This window comes from Ailuropoda melanoleuca, chromosome 1, assembly GCF_002007445.2.
Source record: "Ailuropoda melanoleuca isolate Jingjing chromosome 1, ASM200744v2, whole genome shotgun sequence".
Lineage (NCBI taxonomy): Eukaryota > Metazoa > Chordata > Mammalia > Carnivora > Ursidae > Ailuropoda > Ailuropoda melanoleuca.
In genome coordinates, this window is record NC_048218.1 from 197,597,053 (window position 1) to 197,621,574 (window position 24,522).

General features: G+C 35.8%; 1 protein-coding gene across 2 annotated transcripts in view; it reads left to right on the forward strand.

Moving 5' to 3' along the window:
* The window catches only part of TRIM24 (tripartite motif containing 24), a 94,038-nt gene extending 69,883 nt beyond the window's left edge, over positions 1–24,155 (forward strand). Inside the window, exons 9-19 of one of the 2 annotated variants that reach the window (XM_034672871.1) lie at positions 2,253–2,419; positions 7,234–7,407; positions 10,742–10,915; positions 13,050–13,185; positions 14,672–14,744; positions 15,837–16,005; positions 18,204–18,532; positions 19,329–19,461; positions 20,688–20,762; positions 21,589–21,738; positions 22,551–24,155. In XM_034672871.1, coding sequence (XP_034528762.1) covers positions 2,253–2,419; positions 7,234–7,407; positions 10,742–10,915; positions 13,050–13,185; positions 14,672–14,744; positions 15,837–16,005; positions 18,204–18,532; positions 19,329–19,461; positions 20,688–20,762; positions 21,589–21,738; positions 22,551–22,760 — 1,790 coding nt within the window. In that variant the 3' untranslated portion in view covers positions 22,761–24,155. Of the gene's footprint in view, positions 1–2,252; positions 2,522–7,233; positions 7,408–10,741; positions 10,916–13,049; positions 13,186–14,671; positions 14,745–15,836; positions 16,006–18,203; positions 18,533–19,328; positions 19,462–20,687; positions 20,763–21,588; positions 21,739–22,550 lie in introns of both variants that reach the window. The other variant, XM_034672868.1, reaches the window with a different exon arrangement.
* The last annotated feature ends 367 nt before the right edge of the window (positions 24,156–24,522 follow it).

Here is a 24,522-nt window from a genome sequence, read left to right on the forward strand (position 1 = left end):
TTTTTTTTTTTTTTTTTATTCGACAGAGATAGAGACAGCCAGCGAGAGAGGGAACACAAGCAGGGGGAGTGGGAGAGGAAGAAGCAGGCTCACAGTAGAAGAGCCTGATGTGGGGCTCGATCCCATTACGCCAGGATCACGCCCTGAGCCGAAGGCAGACGCTTAACCGCTGTGCCACCCAGGCGCCCCGGAAGTTACTACTTTAGCTTCCCTACATTATTTGCTAACAGAAGTAGTCTACACTTTTTGTCTCTTAATTTCTCATAGGGCATCTATAGAAACAGAAATTTAAGAATTCTCTATATATTCTTCATCAGCCACCAATGTGGTTGACTGTGATTTTGACTATGTTTCAAAATCATCAAAGATGGTTGCTCTCTCATTCCCTAGGCTAGCTTCTGGGTAGGAAAGGAAGAAATGGCTCGAAAGAGAGAGAGCCAGTGCTGTCACAATATACCAAGAAAGGAAGCAATAAGCTTACACAAATCTCTTCTGTACAACAGAAGAACAAAAAGGATAGTGATTAGGTGACCCCTGCGGCTGTTTGAAAGTGCATGCAGCAATGTATTTATTGATAGGTAGCGGGCAACTGGAATCACACACAGTCTCGCCTATATTACTAAAAAGAAGCTTCTTAATACAAAATGTGTTTATAAGTAACTATCTTTTACCCTCCCCCACTAAACCACCACACACTCAGCTCTACAGAGAACCTATCCATATAAGTAGTCCTATACAGAAATATATGTACTTATAAGCGTATTGCTTACACTATAAATCACATGATGTAGACATAGGTAAAATTAAGAATGTGTGTGTAACTATACACACATAAGTGGATATAGTTTTAGATAAATCTGTATCAGCCAATAACAAAATAAAAACAGCATCTGTATTTTTGAAGTTTGTGAAAATCCTTAATAAAATTAAACAGTATCCTTTACTGTAAGACTTCTCAGAGCTATCATTTACAGCTGTGTTAAGTTGTCATTTACAATGAGATTTGCATTTTAAATATTCTAAGAAGGAGATAATTTTCCCAAATTTGTTTATCTATGGCTTCTGAGAAATTGAAGAGTGAGAGGGAAGAATATTGGTCTAGATGAACATTCAGTTAATGTCTTGGTGAGTTTGGGTAAGTTGTTCAATACAACTTAGATCCCTTATCTATTAAAAGGACTTAAGGATATACATAGACTTACTATATTGCCTAACATACAGTGAGTATTTAATGAATGATAACCATAATTTTTTGGGATGCTTATGCTTAGTAAATCAAACATTTAATTGAGTCTCCACTGTTGAAGAAGTTAGGCTTTGCCTTGTGCTTTAATCACACCTACTTAGAGGCACCTTTAGCACCTTTGAATTCTAAAAGTGTAACTGTAAGCCAAAGTATTGTCTATCAGAGAACTGATGTAGTATGCACTGTGAAGATAAAAGGAACTTGAGAGATTACGAATTGCTCATACTAAAGAATCAGAAATATGTTGCGGGAGTTTTAGAACCAATGTCAGGTTTGCTTGTTTTGCTTTAATAAACAACAACAGTTCTCAAGATGTAGTATGAGGTTCCTTTAGGAGACCACAAGGCCTCCCTTTTTCCAACTACGTGTCTGTCTGTGGCCGGTTTTCTTCAGATATTTCAATCCAAACAATATATAATGACACATAATGCAAAAACAGAAGAGTTCAACTTTTAGGTGAGACATGTAAAGAGATTTTTAACAATACTAAAACAATGCCACTCACCGCTAATTTTTTTTGAAGTTATTTTTCATAAAAATGTGTTGTTATGGGTTTATTTATTTATTTTTTTTAAAGGTTTTATTTATTTATTTGACAGAGATAGAGACAGCCAGCGAGAGAGGGAACACAAGCAGGGGGAGTGGGAGAGGAAGAAGCAGGCTCACAGCACAGGAGCCTGATGTGGGGCTCGATCCCATAACGCCGGGATCACGCCCTGAGCCGAAGGCAGACGCTTAACCGCTGTGCCACCCAGGCGCCCCTATGGGTTTATTTTTAAATGAATTAATAAGTAAAAAATGTTTTTAATAGTTTCTAATATAGTAAAATTTGATAGATAGAACTTACATACACAAAAACTCTTTGGGGCCTTCTCTTTTTAAGAGTGTAAAGTGTTTCTGAGACCAAAAAATTTCTTGGCAATTTGAAGTTCAGCAAAAATAGCCTTACAAAATACAGTATTTCACTGTCCAAAACTTTAGAACTTAACTTTTTCTCTTTGATTAGGTTCTTTAGTAATTGAAGATAAAGAGAGTCAGCCACAAATGCCTAAGCAGAATCCTGTCGTGGAACAGAATTCACAGCCACCAGGTGGTTTATCTTCAAACCAGTTATCCAAGTTTCCAACACAGATCAGCCTAGCTCAATTACGACTCCAGCATATGCAGCAACAGGTAATGGCTCAGAGGCAACAGGTGCAACGGAGGCCAGCACCTGTGGGTTTACCAAACCCTAGAATGCAGGGGCCCATCCAGCAACCTTCCATCTCTCATCAGGTAAATTTGGAAGCAGGCCTGTCCTAACTTAGATAATTATAGTACAGTTGTATTCAGCATCTCTTAAAATAACCAAGACATCTGTCCTCTATGATATAAATATATGAATTTATAAAAATTTTTCAAAAATATCCCTGATTTAACTGCTAGTTTTTAGTCCTTCTCAAAAAGGAATTACTGGTTTATTTAGCTGGTACAACTATTTTCATCTACTCTTTGTTGTCTTCAAATTACAACCGAGGATAAATGATTGCATTCCTAAACAACCCACGCCTGTGGCTGATGGTAAAGTTGTGTATCTGTAACTCATCATTCCTGTATTGATGCTTCAGAATGATTCATACTTCAGTTATCTGGTCTTTGTGGGGAGGCAGTGTTTAGGAAAACCACAACACGTGTTAGAAATGAGGGTAAAACAAAATAGAAAAGGGTTGGGGAGTGGTTCACTAGAAATCTCCCTTCTTCAGACTCTATTTCTGGGCAGGTATTCCATGAAGCATTCTTATTTTTACTAGATATGAAGTATTCCATTTACTTTTAATCTGATTTTTGAAGATAAATTTATATGCTCTGTTAAAAGGTTTTCACTGTCCTGCTGGGCATACTTAATAAAAGTTTACTCAGGAATGTAAAGTCTAATTAATTCACACCAACTGTTATTTACAGTTACATTTATTAATTTATACTCTTCCTATTTCTGAGAAGGATTTGAAGTGGTATACTTAAAATGGATTGACACAAATGAATGAAATGGAACAGGGTTTAATAAGAATCAAAGTGTGCGGAACTAGGCTAAGAATCCTTTTGCTTGAGAACAAAACTTAGATCAGAATTTTTTTTCAACTAAAGAAAACAAGAAACAGGTATAATATCTGTATTATTTGATAAAAAGGAAACATGCCAGTTAACTAAGGAAGAAACTCTTTGCTAGTATTTTTCTAGCGCTGAGAGGACTGTGTAATATGGTTCTTTATGAAAACAATTAAATGGCATAATAGTATTTTTTGTAGCAATTTTACAAAACATAGTGCTAGTCTTCATAGGGCTCTTACTTCAACCCTGAATAAAGTTATGGACATGGGCAGATCCTTATTTTGTTAAGTTGCTTCTGTGAAGACCTAAAGCAATTTATTTCAGACTTATGGCTTTCTAGTAATTTGATTAAGAAGGCATGTCAAATCCAAGGGAATATTAATATACCCAGATTTCACTGGAAGTAATTAACAAAGAATGTAAGAGGTCTTTGGTGAGTGTTCCATGGGAAAAGACTTGTACACTTTAGATACCAGGAGCACAACTGACAGAGTTGGAATTTTAAGAAAATTGAGGAATAATTTTGTCATTACCTCTGCAGACTGATACACTGCAGGTAGACTTCAAAGAGTACCAAATTATTTCTAAAGATCAATTTGAAAAGAAGAGAGAGTTGAGTGCTTACTGCTAAGCACTTGCATGATTAATACTTATCTTAAGTGCCTGGGAGATAGAAAAGTGATCTTTATTTAAGTTTATTAACATGAAAAAAGATATATTCATTATTTGCATTAATTGCCTTTTCACTAAGAAGTCAGGAACTGAGGCAGTTAGTAGATACTATGTAACTTGGTCCCTCTATCATTGTTATTTATAAGCAGTGACAAAATGATCCCTGAGTCTTTGGCCTACTTATCTCAGAAATTTGCTTTTGATCTTATTTTTCCTCTCTAGGATTTACTGCTATATGATCTGTATAATACAAGTCTCTACTATGAAACCTAATTTCCCCTCTTAGAAATAAAGTAATTTTCACATCTTTTGGTCATTTCCTCACACAGTATTGTTTTTCTGCTATTCTCAATGACTCCTGAATCTTCTTTCATCCTCTCATCTCTCATTTTTATGTGTTCTCTGCCAAATACTCACTCATACATTTTTCACTCATCAATTTGCCCTCCTCCATAAGCTTTTACACTGCTCTGCCTAGCTTTCTACTTAGTTTTCTGCCAGTTTATTTATATGGAAGTGTGGGAAGGTACCCATCTATAAGGAGGCTGTGTGTGCCTCTGGCTTTGTGGGTATGCTCAAATCGTACTCTACTTCTGTCCATAGGACACAAGTAAATTTAAAGGACTACTTCTGAAAATTGCTTACATGAGAGTTCCTTATTTCTTCTTCCTCTGAGTGTTAACCATGTAATCTGCATGGTTAAAGAGTTGTGTGATGCGGAGGTAGGATACAGAACTAAGTGCTACAAACTTGATAGACTGTGCATCTGTTTATTCAGCAATATGCAGTCTGCTCCAGTGGACAGATCGCAGTTTGTTAGGGAGCACTGTCACCTATCTTATTTTATACATAATTCATGGCAAGGGTTCTCACTCCTGAGTCAGATTTACAGCTGTGGAGATACTCTTATTCATATATATATATAGACACACACATATTACTTTTCCTGAACAGTGGATGAATGTTAGAAGGACGTCTGCTATCCTTCAGGGTTACTATGCACAGTTGGGAACTACTGACCTAGAATACAACCAAAACCTATAATCATAAAGGTCCTTAGAGTGAGAGTGAGGATAATGATGTTTATATGTCAGTTTGCTTAAATGCTCAGTTATTTCTCTAGTCTCTTTTTTCCTTCTGCATCTTCCTTGCAAATTAGTTGATTCCATTTAATTAAAGTAGCCCTGCTTTTGCTTTTTTTCTTATGCTCAGAACTAGTTCCTAGCCTTAGTCTTCAAAGTTGCCTCCCCTGTCTAACACAATCAACTCTTAACAGTTTAGGAGAGGGGAAAAATCACCTCACATCTTAGCAAACTGAGCTCCTTGATGGTAGGGTTGACATCCACTCTGACACCGATTTCTCAGAGTACATTATTCTAGCATCAAGTGTCATTTCTTGACTGTATCAATGTATAAATCTCAGTCTGGGTGGGGCTGTGAGAGTGGGGTAGCAAAGGACTAATGTAAGTTCCTTTATTCTCTTTTAAGGACTCTTTTGGATGATTTCCCACTTTTTAAAAAGTTATCTCTTAGATAAATTTAGGAGTTTTTCACTATTTCCACTGTAATTCCCCAACTGTTTTCTGTTTGTGTTTCTTCGATACAAAACCCTTCAAGTCACAAAACTAAAAATCGAAGAGAATTGCTATGGCTTCAGGCTTATGCTTCTGTACAGTTATGACATCTTCTCTAATATTTTTCTCTTCTTCACCTACAGAATTTCCCTTTGTCTTGAGACAGTATCTAAATCTATTTTTCATTGAGTCCGTAACTGTAATTGCTGGCCACTCTTGAGAGTTACTGAGGGTGAACCCAGTGCCAACTAATTTGTAAGAGAGGGGGAAGGAGAAGCATTTACCCAGGAAAGGAGAGTAAATTTCACAAATGAGAAAGGAAAAGCAAAAATAGAGGGCAGGGTTACATTTTATAGTTGTCTTCCTTCAAAGGACCTAAAGTTAAGGTGCTGCTGCTTCAGCCCTACAAATTTCACATTTGTCCCTTTGTGAATATGGAAACTTCCCTTTCTGAGAAGTTCTAATCATATTCAGTTTAGAGAGCTAAAAATAAGTACTTGCTTTGCAGTAAGTTGCCAACCATAGAATTGGTTCACCACGAGACTGCAACTGGCATATAAGGTTACCTTTTTCTAGAACACTGGTCTCAATTTCCAGGGCTAACCTTTATGCACAAAGTAAGCTTGCCTCCCCAGCCCTCGCCCTATCATGTAACACACCAATGTTGTTCTTGAAGGGTTTCCATTTGAAATCTATTTTCTTTTAGGTAAATTCATCTTCTCAGCTCTACTTAGTACCTTAAACAACCCCCAGCTACACACCAGCAGGTGTTTTGGTGACGTACTTTGGCGGAGTAGATCTGGATTAAAGCTCTAGTGCTGCCTTTTACTAGTTCTGTGACCTTTTTCAAGTTCTCTAAACTTTCTAGTGTTTAGTGTCCTCATTTGTAAAATGAGGGAAAGGTAATAATGAAGTAACACATGTAAAATGCTAATCATAATGCCTGGCATATGGTTTGACCTCCGTAAGATCTAAAACTAATTTTTAAATGATATTAATGACAACTATTTTCATTATTCATGATTTATTGGTTAAGAGTGCAGACCTTGGAGCCAGAGTGCTTGAGTTCTAGTTCCAGCTTTATCTTTTATTATCTTCATTAATCTGGGGCAGGTTATTTAAATTCTCTATACCTCAGTTTCCTTTTCTGTAAAGTGAAGAGAATCCTACCTCATAGTATTGTTGTGAAGATTAAATGAGTTAACTCATGTAAAGCCCTTAAAGCAGTACCTGGCATGTAACAGCTGCTCAGTAAATGCTAGCAATTATTATTCTACCATCTCATTATTTTAGGAGATCTGAAGAGGGCGGTTCTTTGCAAAATGTAATCATCAGGGACTTAGAAGGATACCAAATACAAATTTTCCCTACTTCCTAATATGGCCTACGTCTGGTCCTTTTGTAACCTACTTAAAGTTGGAAACCCCCCTCCCAAGGCTCTTTCCTAATAAAACTCTTCACATAGTTATATACATTTTGGAAGGCTGCCTCCTTCCCCCATATTTGTAGTATTAGTACTACCCATTATTATAATATTAATAAATTATTCATCTGTGACAGAGGTATTGTCTTTCTGTGAAAGTTACAGGGTTCTCTATAATTTGTCTTTCAAGAGATGATTGTCACTAAATTGGTTTAATTTCTTTCTTCCAGCAACCCCCTCCACGTTTGATAAATTTTCAAAATCACAGCCCCAAATCCAATGGACCAGTTCTTCCTCCACATCCTCAACAGCTGAGATATCCACCAAACCAGAACATGCCACGACAAGCAATAAAGCCCAACCCACTACAGATGGCTTTTTTGGCTCAACAGGCTATAAAACAGGTATATATATTTCCTTTCTTCAGCTTCTTGTTCTGCTTCTCTATTTTCAAATCACATTAAATTTATAAAGCAGTGATAAAGCAAGAGCAAGGTTTTTTGTTTTTTTTTTTCCCTTAGGATTTATTTATTTGAGAGAGAGAAAGCCTGTGAGTGGTGGGGAGGGGCAGAGGGAGAAGGAGAGAGAATCCTTAAGCAGACTGCCTGATGAGCATGGAGCCTGACGCAGGGCTCAGTCTCAGGAGCCTGAGATCATGACCTGAGCCGAAACCAAGGGGCTGGATGCTTAACTGACTGAACCACTCAGGCATCCCCTCTTTTTTTAATAAATGTGTGTTACCAAGTTTATTATACACAGACTTATAGAGACAAAGCTAAGAGAAAAGGTCTTGATATGTAATTAATAAGAGAAATCAAGCCACTTGGGTTGATATTGGAGTGAAGTCCCAGAATAAGCAGTGAGTCATAGGTATGAATTCTGGCAATACTGATAGGTGTAGCTTTTAGCCAAGTTCATTAAGGCAGAAGTATTCTAACAAGTACAGGTTATAAGAGAACATAAACGAATCTTTAAATTGTTACAAGGAGACTTTGTAAAAACAAATTGACAGTTTTAATATGGGGTACATGTAAATGTGATTAAGTTTAATGTTTACGGTTATATTAAATCTGGTAAAGTTTAATATTTATACTCAATATCTTCAGGTAAAAACATTTTTTAGATACAACATTACTTTTTAACAAGTAAAAGTTCTCTCTTTGTCTTCTCGAAGAACTTGTGTCAACAGTCTTCCCAGCTTAACACTTGTAGATTGATTTCAGTTTTCAGTTTTTTTGCCAAGACCAAAATAAGGAATATGATGCTATTTTCACAATTCTGTGACATTCATTTAATCAAATGATCTGAAAATTCTATTCTAAAAAATACACACACTGTGTGTGTGTGTGTGTGTGGTTATAATTAGTTTGGCTTTGCTGTAATATCACCAAATTTTCTTAAATAATATTTAATAAAAGTACTTTTAAATAAAAGTCATACCTCTGTCTATTTCATCAGTAGAGGGAGGTGCAAAGGGTCCAAGTGACAGTTTAGCCTTAAATTCTGTTTACTTTCCTAATAATTTTGTGACCTTGTTCAAGTTTAGTCTTTTAAATGTCATTTGCCCCAACTATACATTGAGTACCTTGCAGAGTTGTGCTGAAACTGAATGCTAACATATACAGAAGCATCTAGCGTGTTCTGTCTACACAAATGTGTACTTCTTTCTCATTTATTATTTTTAATGGGTAGACACACGCTCTAAGAATGTTTTTTAAAATGTTTCCTGGTCAAAAATGTAAACATGAATGAATAAATGAACAAACTAGGAAAATATAGTGGGGAATTGGTTTTCAGTTGGTTAATTTAATAAACTGTAGCATACTTGCACAATGAGAATACTTTCAGTTATTGAGAAAATGCAGTAATCTATATGTGATTATGATATGTGGGAAAAAATATGTTCTAGAATTTTTGTGGGGTATTATCTCATTTTTCTGGTTGTGTATTTGTTTTGTCATATGTATATGGCATATATGTGATGTGCATATATATACATAATATGTATAAACCTGGAAAGATATACATTATCTGTAACTGTGATTACTCTGTGGGAGGGAAGGAGGATTAGGGTCCAGAGGGAAAAAAAAAAGATGGATTGGTGGATATGAGGGGTGGGTAGGTGGTGAAGAGGACATTCATAAGTTTCTTTACACAATTTTTTCAGTAAAGCATATAAATTAGATTTTTTCAAAATTGGAATGCTGCTGACACTATCACTCTGTATAGTATAGTCTATATATAAACGACGTGTTTGGAGATTTTTTTTTCCTTGCATAGTCTCGAGATACCTCTTAGTTGCTTTCCTTTTCCCCTCTATTTTATTATGAAAATTTTCAAACACAACAGGTTGAAAGAGTTGTATAGGAGACAAATTGTTCTATTTGCCTGCTCAATTATTATTCCATATACCTATCTATTCATCCATCTATCATCAAGTGTTCGTATTTTTTGATAGGTTTTGAAGTAAATTGTAGAGAGCATCATGGTTCATCTCTATACTTCTCATTTCTAGTATTCTCTTAGTTAATGTATTTTTCTCAGCTTTTTTAACATAAATGACGAAGACTTTCCTCAGATGCTTGTTGAGGTTTAATTATTGGTTCATATATAAGAAGCGAGTTAAAAAAAAGTCCTGAAAGCCTTGGTTTGGAGCTAATGTTTGATGATGGAGATTTCACGCTAGATTTAAGGCTACGAGGCAGATTTATTGGGAGAATTCCTAGTGTTGCCATCTTTAAGTCTTCTTAGGCTGGTCCAGTTCCCAGAGGATCTTCCTGCCCTGTGCCTAAAATGCGGGGCCTGGCCGCTCCTTGAAGCCAGCGTGGGTCAGAAGAGTGGTGGGGGGCCAGTCGCAGAGTGTGAGGGAAGCTCAGCATTCAGTGTGAGTATGGTTTCTTAATGTTCATTTTCAATGCAGTACTTTTCTGCCTTCTGCTGAACCTGGTGCCTGTCAGTCAAATGACACTGTTTTACCTGTTTTAGAGAATAAACTTCCAGCCTTCATCTGTGGAGAAGGAGGAAGTCCATATTATCTTGGGGGTAATTACAGGTAAAGTAGGAAAGGAACAGGAGCTTCAGTGCTCCTTAAACAGACTCAACAGATTGTCCTGTTTTCAGCCCCAGATTCACCGCTTATGCTTCTAATTTCCAAGCCTTTGGGGTTCTGCAATATATGTTGACTTGCTTCTCTGTTTTCCCCATGGCCAGCTTAGGTTTCAGCTTTATCAAATTGACCAATGGTTTGCTATTTGTCCAGCTTCTCTCCAGCTTCCACAATGGGATTTCTGTCTTCTTTCCTGTGTTCTTTGAGTCAAAAGCCTTTTTAAAAAATTCCCCTTAACTATTACTTTAGTTTCAGGTGTCTTGGGTAGGGACAGAAGAAAATGTGGTGTTTAGCCCTCCATCTTTACCTCAAAGTTGCTGTCTGTGTGTATATTTCTTTTCCAGTATATATAAGCTTTCCAAGATGGGGTCTTACGGTTTTTCTGGTGCATACTGTTTTCTGGTTAAAAAAATCAGCGCTTTTTATTTTCTATTTTTGGACAGGATTAATGAGAACTATACGTGCCTGTCCATCTCCTCCCGCCCCCCCCCACCTTTCAGTTCAAATTATAGTTGAATTCTCATAGCAGAACATGTCTTCTACTTTGTTTTGTGACAAAGGAACAGGGATTAGTTGGACATTTTATGTTTGGCCTGCTGATGGACAACCTTTTTCCTCTCTTGTTACCGTAGTGGCAGATCAGCAGTGGGCAGGCTGCCGCATCAACTGCCAACAGCACATCCTCTACTCCTTCTAGTCCTACCATTACTAGTGCAGCAGGATATGATGCAAAGGCTTTCGGTTCACCTATGATTGATTTGAGCTCACCAGTGGGAGGTTCTTATAATCTTCCTTCTCTTCCAGATGTAAGTATACACAAAATTTATACTAAGAATGTTTGGAAAATTTTAAGTGAAGTTAGATCTGGTAAAAGGCTTGAGTTAGATTACAGGTTGTGTGTTTGGTTTTAGAAGTTATTTTTATTCTTTAGAAATATAACAGCAGGAAAATAATAAGATGCTAAGCACTTATACTATAGAACATCTTTCACGGCACTGCAGTTAAAGGTGTCTGTAAATGAATAATTATAGTGATGGACTAGGGAAAGAAGGGAAGTAAGGATCTGGGAAAAGGTACTGGAAAGTTTATTTGCTGGAATGTGCTATATTAGAATAAGATTGGTGAGGGAGACTAGAATCGAAGGCATTAGAAGAGGTGGAGACAAACCTAACAATGGAAATGAAAACATTTTCTCCCAGATCATACTGGCCAGTGCAGAATTGTGTCTGATTTATTTTATATTTTAATTAAATACATGTACTTGCTATCTTTGTCAATATGACTTTTTTAAAAAATCTTTTCCAGAGGCAGAAAACACAACATTCTGTAGACAGACCTCCAAGTAAAAGTTGATACTTATTTCACCTTATCTTACCCTATAAGGTTAGGTAATTGTGACACAAACATTAAAAACTTATAAGAAATACCTTGTCAGATCGTAAAATAATTTTTAAATTTTCATTTATTTGGTTTTTCAAGTCACTGAAATCAACTAGTATTTCCTAATAGTTGCATCGTTAACCTTATCAGAGTTAATTTTTAAAATAATTGCATATACTTTAAATGGGTAAAGTACATGTATTTTTCATACATAGATAGTATATAGGAAAACTTCTTTTGTCTCATTCCTGTAATTTTATTTTAGCTTTTAGGATTACCTTGCAATGTAAATAACTTTTCTTACACTAAGATCCAATAGATCCAGTCACATTCCAGTGTGTTTTACACTCTGAAAAGTATTGGCCAAGGTATTGCTAAAAGAATATTAAACATAAATGACCCTGTGTACTTACCCCCTACCCTAAAGAGGACCCAGAAATAGAATTGTCCTTCTGTTCTTTTCTGTGCCGTCCTCAGATACAGGTGACCCTGACCCTTTGTCTCCCAGCCTCGCTCAACTGGAATTCTTTATCTGAACCATAGAATAAAGAAGCTGATTTGAGTGACCATTTTCTCAGTCCCTTCAAAGATGGTTCATAACTAGCACCATTCTAGATGGAGACTTGAAAAGTAAATTCATCATACACAGTCTGTGCCCTGGACAGTAGGATTTACGTCTCTTGTAGAATCCTGGTTGAGAAAGGCTGGAACTATGTTAGAGAATTGAACTTGATTTTAATCACAAAGACATTTTGGGGAAATAAATGGTCTATTTAAGCATGAAAAGTATTTGCTTCTAAAGAATTAAAGTCTTATTCAGTAGCAATTTATCAGTATTTTAGCCGAGCAGTCAATTAAGAGAGAAGTGTTTCCTTTATACCTGTTACATTAAAGCAAGAATCTAGAAAGAATCCATTCCTCCTACCAAATAGTAATAATGTACTTAAGTGAGGTTAAGTGTTCTAGAAATGTGATGTGTGTGGACCTACTTGATCTATGTAGTGCATACCAGAGCACCAGTTCTCAGTGTGAACCAAAGACATGGGGGTCAGAGGCTTCACAAGGTCCTCCCTTTGTAAGGCCAGATTTTCTTCATATTCTTCAACCAGAACCACACATCACAACAGATTGTGTGCAGAAGCAGATATAAGAATTCAGTTGGCTGTTAGTAAGCCAGACACTAAAAAGGTTTGCTAAAATGTGAAACTGTGCTGTTTTTCTCATCAACTTTTTTTTTATTGGCTACCTTTTGTTATTTTTAAATAAGTATTTTTTTTGTTTCAATTTTTACGGGTATGAATGACACATGATACTCCTTTATCCTTGCTCATTACTTCTGAAATAGTATGTCCTCAGCATATTTACCAAGATGGAACATTAAGAAGAGTGAAAGCCTTTTTCAAGAATATTTATGGGGAAAATATGCATTAGAACTCCTCAATTAGGATATTTACATATTTTATTATTTGATAGTAATTTACTAAAAGTTTTCTATTAAATTTAAAGTAGCTGTTAACTTGTAAAGTCAGGATGCCATGAAATAATTTCTTTTCTTATAAGATTGACTGTTCAAGTACTATTATGCTGGACAATATTGTGAGGAAAGATACTAGTATAGATCATGGCCAGCCAAGACCACCCTCAAACAGAACCGTCCAGTCACCAAATTCATCAGTGCCATCTCCAGGCCTTGCAGGTAAAGTGGGCTTCTTTTGATTTTGTGAGTGTTGTCCCATTTTTTACTCTACTTGTAATGACTCCCCCCGCCCCTTTTCATTGTATGATTAAAATGAATCTGAGTTTTTGGCACTATTTAAAATTAGTATACTTTCAACATGGGAAGCAAAGGTTAACCTCTGTACCTTTTCAATTTCAATAAAACTTACAGGCATTACAGCATTCCCAGGAGGAAATTAGTATTATACATTCTCTTTTTGATGAGTTTGCCTGTGTTGTGGTCTCTTTTGGGATGTAAGTTGCCTAGGGTCAAAGTTTATCAGTGTCAGTCACTTCTTGGTGGTTTTGTTTGGTATTAATGTTTAAAAAGTTTTAACATACCTACTCATTTTCTTTGAGAGAGAAGCACTCTACTACCTACTCCCAGAGACCTTGACAAAATAGGTGCCTTAGAACAAAATAAGGAAGGAGGAGAATTTCTTAAGTCATTCACCAGTCACACAGACGTAATCAGGCAGTTACACAACTTAAAAGGAGATGCTTATTTAAAACATAAACAAACTTGAAATACAAACAAACTGGAAGAACGCTGTTGACAAAATATGGCAGAGAAACTGTTTAATTATAAAACAAGTTTGTACAAATAAATAAGGAATGTACTCAGTATTGCCAAGAGGCATGAGTAGATAAGTCCCTGAAGTGGAAATACAAATGGCCAGTAACTTGGGGGATTCAGTCTCACTAGTGGTCATTAAAAATATCAAAACAAGATATAATTTATAACTGTTGAATTAGCAAAGACTTAAATAGTGAAAATACTCATTGACAAGAATGTGATAAGAGAAGTACTCTGATACATAGCTGGCAGGAGTATAAGTTGACAACACATTTCTGGAAACCATTTTTACAATATCACTAAAGCTGACATTTATCCATTGCTGACTCTGTGCTAGGCATTGGACAAAGGATCTTAAATGCATTGCCTAGTAAAATATTTGTTTCAGTATCTGCATTCATTGGTTTTTGTGGCTTGCTTTCTTAGACTGCTTTTATATCAGCACTTACCACTTTTTATTGTCTTCTGTAGCTTTCACTGATGCTAGTGTCTTCACTGAGATTTTACCCTGGTTACTTTAACATGGGACATTTGACAGTGTTTGGAAACCTTTTTGATTGTCACACCCTGTGTGGGAAATATGGAGGAATACTACTAACATCTAATAACTAGTAGAGGCCAGGGATGCTGCTAAACATCTTACAATGCACAGACAGCCCCCCGCCCCCAACAAAGAATTACCTAGCCTAAAATGCCAGCAGTACTGAGGTCGAGTACCCCTGCTAGTCTAAGGGAGTTACTAGACTTTGCTGGAGTCCCGACAACTGCTTATTATTTTATATAATTTCATTGTGTTCTAATTTCAGGGTAGTATAAAGTGAGCACGTTCAGTAGGAATTAAATACATAATTATTCATTTTATGAATGTGAATGATTTCCTCCTCTTCAGGACCTGTTACTATGACTAGTGTACACCCACCAATACGTTCACCTAGTGCCTCCAGCGTTGGGAGCCGAGGAAGGTAAGCTGACTTAAGCTTATTCTCTCATAGATACAATCTCTGATTAGATTTCTCTTGACAGTGCTCCAGTATGCTCTTGGTACTCAATACATTTTGAACAACTTCCTTTATTTTTAACTTGTAAATTAAAATGTTAATAATTATTATATATTAATTTGATAAACTAATGGGTCAAGTAAATAAATTGCAGTTTTGTCTTTTAAAGATACATAAATTGGGGTGGGGGGTAATATGTTGAAAATAAGAAAATACATTTGACTTTAGCCTAATAGCAAGGAAAATTTAAACGAAGTAGGTATCACATACTGTACTATATAGGAATATGTACAAATACAAGCTGGGGGGGGGGAAGAAATAATAACTTTAATCAAACTTCAGTGTGCTCTGACTTTTTTAATGGCCAAACATTAATTCTGCTTTAAAATAAATAAACTCATAGTAGCTGAAGTTCTGTCTTAACTTACTGCTTTGCTCGTCTACTTCTTAGGCTTGCAAATTTCTCCTAGATAATGAACCTAGTTCTTAACTTGCCTAATCATATGGAAGAAGCATTCTCTGAAGTGAAAAAGGTTGCCTTTAATCCTATGAGAACATAGTGGCTATCTGTAAAAGGTTTTTGTCCCACTACACTTTTAAATAGCAGAACACCAATAACTTGTGTCTCTAGTTAATTGTCTTCACACTTTGTGACAGTAAATCGTTCATGTGAGCCCGGAGCCTCTTTGTCACTGACTAGAGAAGGAAATGGGAAAGCCTAAAGAGAAGATGCTAGTTCTAAGATATTGAATCTGGCTGCCCCGTTGTAGAGCCTCAGAATATTGAAGTCAGTTTTCTTTTAACTCAGGTTTTATTTAAATGTCTTTCTGGAAGTATAATGTAGCTATTTAGGTAGGCTAATATGGAAAGCATTTTTTATACACAAAGCTGATTTAGGTGTAGCAGTTGCACTTTGGTTATGTATCATTTATTGATAAGGGAGCATAGTGACCATTGCTGTGAAGATGCAGCATTATTCCTGAAAGCTGTTGTTACACTTTGTCTTGAGATACTTTAGGTAGAATTCTTTGATTTTTTTTTTTTCCTTTCTTATAGCTCTGGCTCTTCCAGCAAGCCAGCAGGAGCTGATTCTACACACAAAGTCCCAGTGGTCATGTTGGAGCCAATCCGAATAAAACAGGAAAACAGTGGACCACCTGAAAATTATGATTTTCCTGTTGTTATAGTGAAACAAGAATCAGATGAAGAATCTAGGCCTCAAAATGTAATTATATTAATTTGGGGGATACTGTGCCTATTTGGGGGATAGGATGAAAGAAACTTTAAAATAGCAGATAGGAGGTTAAAAATGTTATATTTGAAAACCGGGAAATAGTCAACTTCAAAGTTGAAAAAGTTGAGGAAATCTCTCAGTAAATTAAAAGAAAAAGATGGATGGAAAACAGGGAGAAGAGTTTGAAAAATAAAGGGGCTCAAATAAGGAGGTTGGGCATTTGAGTAAAACACATGGAAGATAATTGCCCAAAAAATAATATAAGGAAACTTACTATAACTGAAAAGCATGAGCATCTGAGTTGAAAGGGCCCACCAAGTACCAAAACATTAAATGAAAAAAGGACTCAAGTTATACTATCATCGGTTTCAGGATACCAAGATTCTAAAAGCTTCCAAATGGAAAAAAATACACCTATACAAAGGTTCAGACATCATAATGGCACCAAGTCCTCAAAAGGGACACTTGGTTCTGAAAGATAGTAGGGAAATACCAAAATTGTGAGGGAAAAATATTTTATAGCCAGAATTCTGTACCCAGGCAAATTATCAATCATGCGTAAAGATTAAATAAGCATTTCAGGCATGCGTGCAGGGTCTCAGGAATTTTAATTCTCATGCACTCATTCTCAGATTTTTGAGAATATGCTTCATCAAAAATGGAGTGAACCAAGAAGGCGTAAGATCCGTGGGGATATATGTAAGGGCAAAAAAATGTTTGGCAGTATTAAGAACCATTTTATTGCCCTACTGGAGGTTGTGAGAGTGACTTAGAGCTAGTGACCTAGAGAAGTAAGCAAATGAAAGGAAGAAAGGGAGGGAGAAAGAATTGAATCATAGTAAAAACAAAAAGACAAAAAAGGCGGTGTAGTCACAATACATTCTGTGGTTATGTAAAGAACAGTATTTATAGTCCTAATGATACAAACACACACCTGAATTACACAAATTTAACTAAAATCTAGATGTAATCAGTATATAACCTATACGGATTTAACAAAAAATTGATTTTTCAGGATACTTAACCAGTGCAGCAGTGATTCTGACTTGGAATAGATGTTGGCCATAAAGTTATACTGGTACCTAACAACTTAAAAAAGTAAATAAAAAATAAATAAATCAGTGCTTAATAAAGCATTAAGAGGGTGGCATGAATGGCGTGTGTGTGGGGGGAGAGGATGGAGATTCAGGAAGGAAAAATCTAATCTTCCATACTGAGGAATATATATACATATATTTAAAACTGAAAATATGTTTAAAATTGAAAATCTGGGGAGCTTTGGTGGCTCAGTTGGTTAAGCCTATGCCTTCAGCTCAGGTCATGATCTCAGGGTCCTTGGGATCCAGCCCTGCATTGGGCTTCCTGCTCAGGCTGCTTCTCCCTCTCCCTCTGATCCTCCTCCATGCTTGTGCTCTCTCTCTCTCTCTCTCTCACATAAAAAAATAAAATCTTTTAAAAAATAAATAAAATTTTTAAAAATAAATAAAATTGAAAGTCTGAGAAATTACAGCATAAGCGTATCATTTAAAAATGAATAGCAAAAGAAAAAGTTAAATAATTTGAAAATAATTTACTCCAAGGAATGAGATTATATAATCATGCTTTTAACTAAATCTACATTTATTACTTTGAAAATTTTTTTTAAAGTTTAAAGGAGATAACGGATTTTGTCATTGATCTAAAATTTTTTCTACCCTAGGCCCCAACATAAAATTTAGGTTCATCTTGAAGTTATTAATGGCTCCTGCAGAAGTGAAATTCTAGGATTTAAAGCACTATACTTTTCTATGAATGATAAAAATTCAACAGTAGGCATAATTTGTGTCTGAGTATGATTTGAACTAATAGCTCAATGTATTTACAATTCATATGGTTGACTCTGCACTACCCACCTCTTCTCCCATTTCTGTAGCTGTCAGCAAATAAAAAGATTTATCTTATATTATCCACACTCCCTTTCTGCTGATTGTCTATTTCGATGATAGTTTTTAGTAGAGGTTCATGTCTTCTTTACCACTGGGGTCTCTTATAACAGCAGTAAACCTCTTGTTCTCTTACATATTCACAGACCCTTTTGAAGTAACCAGGTGCCTGTGAGAGAGGAGTCTACAGCCCAAAATTGCAATAGCACAAATAAAGAATATCAATTTTGAGAAATAACACATACTCTTAACTTCTTTCCATTGCAGACCAACTATCCAAGAAGCATACTCACCTCCCTGCTCTTAAATAGCAGTCAGAGCTCTGCCTCTGAGGAGTCTGTGCTAAGGTCAGATGCCCCTGATAGCACAGGAGATCAACCTGGGCTTCACCAGGAAAGTTCCTCAAATGGAAAGTCGGACTGGCTAGCTGCCTCCCAGAAGTCACCCCTTCATGTCGGAGAGACCAGGAAAGAGGATGACCCCAACGAGGACTGGTGTGCAGTTTGTCAGAATGGAGGGGAACTCCTGTGCTGTGAGAAGTGTCCCAAAGTATTTCATCTTTCTTGTCATGTGCCCACTTTGGCAAATTTTCCAAGGTAAGATGGTCCTTGCTTCCCTTTCCCACATTTTCTCTATAAATAACAATCACTGATCACTATAACATAAAACCTTAGGAACATAAATAAAAGTCCACTTTCCACAAGTGCATACTCCAAAACCTTCAACATAGTGTTTTTAAGACTCTGCTTCCCATTCTGTGCACATCTCTCAAAAACGTAGTCTGTTAAAGAGAGAAGACGAAAAAATAGCCAGCTACCCCAAAGAACAGTGATCCTTATACATAATAATTGCCACAGTTATTGCATCCTGTTTGCCAGGCACTGAACTGTATCATTTACAAATATCTCAAGTCCATTTTCAAACCAACCCTGTGAGATGCCGCTGCCGCTGAACAGCAGCCATTGGGTTGATCTCTTTAGTTCTTCAAAAGCTGTACTTTTTACATTTTAATTTCACATTTAAAGTTGCAAGAATAGTACCAAGAGCATTTCTTTTTCGTGAATCATTCCGGGGAAAATGCCAGCTTTGCCTCACATCTGCCATAAATTAATTTGTGTGTTTAAGTGTTTATTTCGCATATGTGTTTCATGCCTCTTTGACTGGACTAATATTTACCACTTTGACCCTCGCGTTGTATTCCTGCTGTTAAGCTCTCCCAGCGTGGTGCCATGTACACAGTAGTTACACATGCAGTAAATCCTCAGTGATTAAAATTCATGCTGAACAAACAGATATGTATCATAGCTGGAGTGGAGGAGGTGGGAGAGGGAGTTGTTCAGCGAAGAGAGAAACGATGCATTAGGAATTCAGAAATACTTTATCCCCCAACAGCGGAGAATGGATTTGCACTTTCTGCAGAGACTTATCTAAACCAGAAGTTGAGTATGATTGTGATGCTCCCAGTCACAACTCAGAAAAAAAGAAAACCGAAGGCCTTGTTAAATTAACACCAATAGATAAAAGGGTAAGTTTTTTTTGAACATTTCTAACCTAGACTGTTAGTTTTTTGTTTTTTGTTTTTTTTTTAAAGATTTTATTTATTTATTTGACAGAGATAGAGACAGCCAGCGAGAGAGGGAACACAAGCAGGGGGAGTGGGAGAGGAAGAAGCAGGCTCATAGCAGAGGAGCCTGATGTGGGGCTCGATCCCAGGACTCTGGGATCACGCCCTGAGTTGAAGGCAGACGCTTAACTGCTGTGCCACCCAGGCGCCCCTGTTAGTTTTTTTCTTTTTTTTGTTAAATGGGGATTATTGTAATATAGGCGTGCCTTTCATTAATCAAATTTTATACTGACCTCTTTTTTCTTTAGTTTTTCCACAAGAGTATAGGAGTCTTAAATAATATAACTTGTAACTTTTTTGATTAAAAAAAAATCACAGTACTGTCTGTACATTTTCTAGAAGCTTTAAAGGACTGTACTTGAACAAGGTAAAACATGTATCCATACTATGTGGTCTAGAATTTTAGTCTAGTAAATAAGTTTTCTTGCTAATTTGTTGAGAACTGGCACCAAAGAGATGGGTTTTTCTATTTACTCTTCCTGGAAATAATTCTATTCTTTTACCAGATGGTACTGGTTTTATACCTCAAAGCCAGCTAATAAAGTTAACTGTATTTGACATTTAAAGCACTACGTCAACACTTCTTTAGTAGTAAAGAAGTTCTTTGCTAAATTATTAAAACAGTCAGTATGAAAGTTACTGTGCAAGAGGGGGCCAAAACACACACTGCCAGTACTACACAACCCCTCAGCAGAGAAGTAGCCAAGTGCATGGATCGCACCATGTGCATTCAGAGAGGCAGCCTGAGGACTGGACACACCATAGAAATGGGTCCCTCTCTGGATCTCTTAACATACATATACTCTTCTTCATTGACTATTAATAATCCAATATATAAATTGGAGAGATAAGTAGAAATTTGTTTTTAAAGAGCTTCAGATAGGTTTCTCATGATACTGCTTTTTGTTCTTATAAGAACTGCTCTCATATATCACATACCCCCCCAGAATGTTAAATGGTACAGTTCAGTAAGTGACTGAAGAGATCAAAACTCTTAAGTATTGATATTTTTCTGGTATTCATCTGGTTTTAATTTTTATTATATTTTGAGACCTTTGACATTGGTATTAAAAATAAGCTGTGACTTCGTTACCTTATTAATATTTTTATTTATTTTTTTTGCTTAGAAGTGTGAACGCCTACTTTTATTTCTTTACTGCCATGAAATGAGCCTGGCTTTTCAAGATCCAGTTCCTCTAACTGTAAGTATTAACATCATTTTAACATTTAACATTAACATTTAACATCATTTAACATTTTAACATTGCATTTTTACATAGTAGGATGATTTTTGTTGTTTTTTAGAGCATGACGAGTAGGAGTGAAGAGGTGGTATACAGAATCTTAAGCAGACTTCATGCCTAGTGCAGGGCTCAGTGTCATGACCCTGAGATCATGACCTGAGCCAAAATCAAGAATTGGACACTCAACTCACTCAGCCACCCAGGCGCCCCACACGGGATGATTTTTTTAAACTTGATTTATGAGAATGTAGTTTCTCTACCATTCTTTAGTAGTCAGTTTCCTATATCTAATCCAAATCTTAAAGCTTTATTAACACAAATGGAATACTTTGATCTTGAATACACTTTGATGTTCACAAATTGGCCCCAAACTTGTATTCATTTCTCATATATTATTCTCATCGCATGTATTTTACCTACTATTCTCTGGAATGATTTCTATTAATTGTTTCTCTCTCAGGAGACTTAGGCATATATCCTAAGCTATTGGGGAAAAACTTACAATTTGAGATAAAGACTCCTGGAATTCTTTGTACATATTTTGATTTATATGGGTCCAGACTTCAAGTATTAAGTAAACTTGTAACAATAGAGGAAGGTAGGGGGGTGTGTGTGTGTGTGTGTATACGTACCACAGGTTTGCTGTAGGTTTCTTTATCAATAACAAAATAGTACACGGAAAAGCAGTGAGAACAATCTGAATTTTATTATCCTGCTTGTAGAATTTATTTAGGACAGGTAGAATTTAGTCATTTTTATTATAGCATCTCATTTATTTTGAAAGGTGCCTGATTATTACAGAATAATAAAAAATCCAATGGACTTGTCAACTATCAAGAAGAGACTACAAGAAGATTATTCCATGTACACAAAGCCTGAAGATTTTGTAGCTGATTTTAGATTGATCTTTCAAAACTGTGCCGAATTCAATGAGGTAAGAGGAAAAAGCAAAAAAAAAAAAAGAGAGAGAAAATAAACAGCAATGGGAAAGTAATATTAAACCAAACACTTTATCAACAAAAGAGATGAAGATCTATGATAGCATAAATTTCTAGAAGTTGCAAGTTTGTCAGGGAATGAAAGGTGATTAAAAAGATTGTATCCACATTCCTATTCAAAGGTTTATTATATGGTAAGTGGAAATGCTGACAACTTGAAAACAATTTTAGAAAATATTTTTATCTAGGAGCATCCTTTGTCATTCCTATCTTTATTTCTTAAAATATGGCACTTCCAGACTAAAGTATTCTTGATGTTGATCTTGAAATATTAAGAATATGGTCTAAATAGCTCTGATGTTTAAATTTTCTCTGTTTTTGATCTGTCAGTTTATCTAAACATCTGTCAGACTTACAGCCTTTTATTGATGGCTTGTTCTCTGTACTGGTTACTTGTCCCAGAGATCCACATTTCATTTAATTTTCTTTAAAAAAAAAAAAACACACCTGTTCCATGATTCTATGATTATGGCATGTCTTCGATAATCTCAATTTGGTAATACAGTCATATGGCTGTCACTACTTATAGAAAAATCCAGTGATTCCAAGCCTTTTATTTACTTATCTGACCTTCTCTAGACTTTGTCTAGCCCCAGACTATTATTTACTTTATATCAGTGATGATGCATAAACATTTTCCCAAAACTTGAGTTAAAATGTGAGAAATTTACTTTTTTTTTTATTGACCGCTGACTATCTAAAATATTGGTGTTTGTTTTTAATTCATATTTTTATTTTTATCCAACAGCCTGATTCAGAAGTAGCCAATGCTGGTATAAAACTTGAAAGCTATTTTGAAGAACTTCTAAAGAACCTTTATCCAGAGAAAAGGTTTCCTAAACTAGAATTCAGGAATGAATCAGAAGATAATAAATTTAGTGATGACTCAGATGATGACTTTGTACAGCCCCGGAAGAAACGCCTCAAAAGCACAGAGGAACGCCAGTTGCTTAAATAAGCAACACCATTGGCGTGTGCTGGTTTTTAGATTTTTTGTTTTTAAAAAACATTTTGTCGGTAATTTTAACATCATTACAAAAAGAGTTTGTGACCACTCTGATCTGTAAGTTTTTGATGTTTACTAGATTTTGATTTCCTTAATAAACCATTTCTTTTAATCTTATTAAGAAAGAAAGAAAAAGAAGGGAAGGAAGGAAAGGAGTAAAAGGAAGGGAGAAGAGAGGGAGGAAGGAGAAAGGAAGAAAGAAGCATCAACAACAAAAAGACATCTTCCCACTTCTTGGATTTCAAAACTACAATTTGGAGTGATAGGAACTATAGAAAGGAAATAGAGTATGTATGAACTCTGAAGTTGAACATTTAATGTGGTTTGGATGTGTGCATTAATCCATTTTTAGAAAATACCACTGCCCATTAATAATGGCCCAACCATGAGTTTAGGTGTTTGGTACTTAAGAACAGTACTCCATGAACAAGAGTGGTAATGAGAGTTCTATCCTAGAATGCTGACTGGTGCAATGAAAAAGTAGATTAGATGCTATTAAGAAGGCACCTAACAGTATATCATGTAAGATGGCAACTGTATTAAAGAAAAAGCAGGAAAACAAATGTTTGATTTTTGTTTTGTTTTTTCCTTGTCTGTAGAGGTGTTTGGTATAGCAGGTGTTCAAAGCCATTTTTCGTACATTTCTAAATATAACTTCTTCCACTGAGGAAGTAAGTGTACACGTTTGGTTTGCTGTGTGTCTCTGTGTGGTTTGTTGTTTGCTTTTTTAACAGTGCAGGTAATCTTTTCATAACAAGATTCATTGTTTGCAGTATGGCTGTTAGTGGAACGATCCAGAACATGAAATACAGCAGTGTGCGCCATGTTTGATGTGAGGATTCTTCAGCACATACCCTAAAGGGCATTAAATATAAGTTCCCCTGAAAGGGACTAGTTTTGTCGTTTTCATCTTTCTTTATAATTTGGAATAAAAATGTGTTGTGGAATTTGGGAGCAGGAAGTTGGAGGGAATTACAATGAAAATTTTAATTTTTTCTGAAGCTTCTGTTTCCTGTTTTTAAAAGTCAGAACCTGAAACTGAATCTTTTATCTGACTTGATTTTGAATTTCATTTTCATTCTCCTGATAAAGGTACAAGAAACCCATCTTCTGAGAGCAAGCATAATGTTAATGAGCCATACCTTACTAGTTAAACTGAATTCATTTATTCCTTTTGTTTGTTCAGTGTCAAAGAAGGAAACTAAGATGGAAGGAAAAATTGTGCCATTTTCTAATCTGACATTTGACAAAATATTTACACATGAAGTTTTTCAAAGTAACCTTTATAAAACATTAATTGAGGAAATTTTAGGTTGATAGAATAAAAATAAGGCTGGGCTGAAAGAACCTTAGTCTTCTTTGGATGGTATCGTCTCCCATGAATTACACGTAGAGGACTTGCTTTTTTCCAGAAGGCATTACTTTTTTAAATGGCCAATTTGAAAATATCCTGTGGCTAATTCATTGGGTTTTCATATATTGCTAAAGATAAAATATGAGAAAATTTAGGAACAGCTTCCCATTGTAGACTTAGGTCTTGTCCATAATATGTCACTTATTAATAGTGAAAAAGTCTTAATCACTTTTCCAAATATGTGTTTCAGAATAGTTGTATTATTGTGAATATGCGTTTGACATTTATTCTCCAAAGGCTGAACAAATTTGGTAACAGTGCATATACCATTGTCTTTTTTTTTTTTTTTTTTTTTTTTTC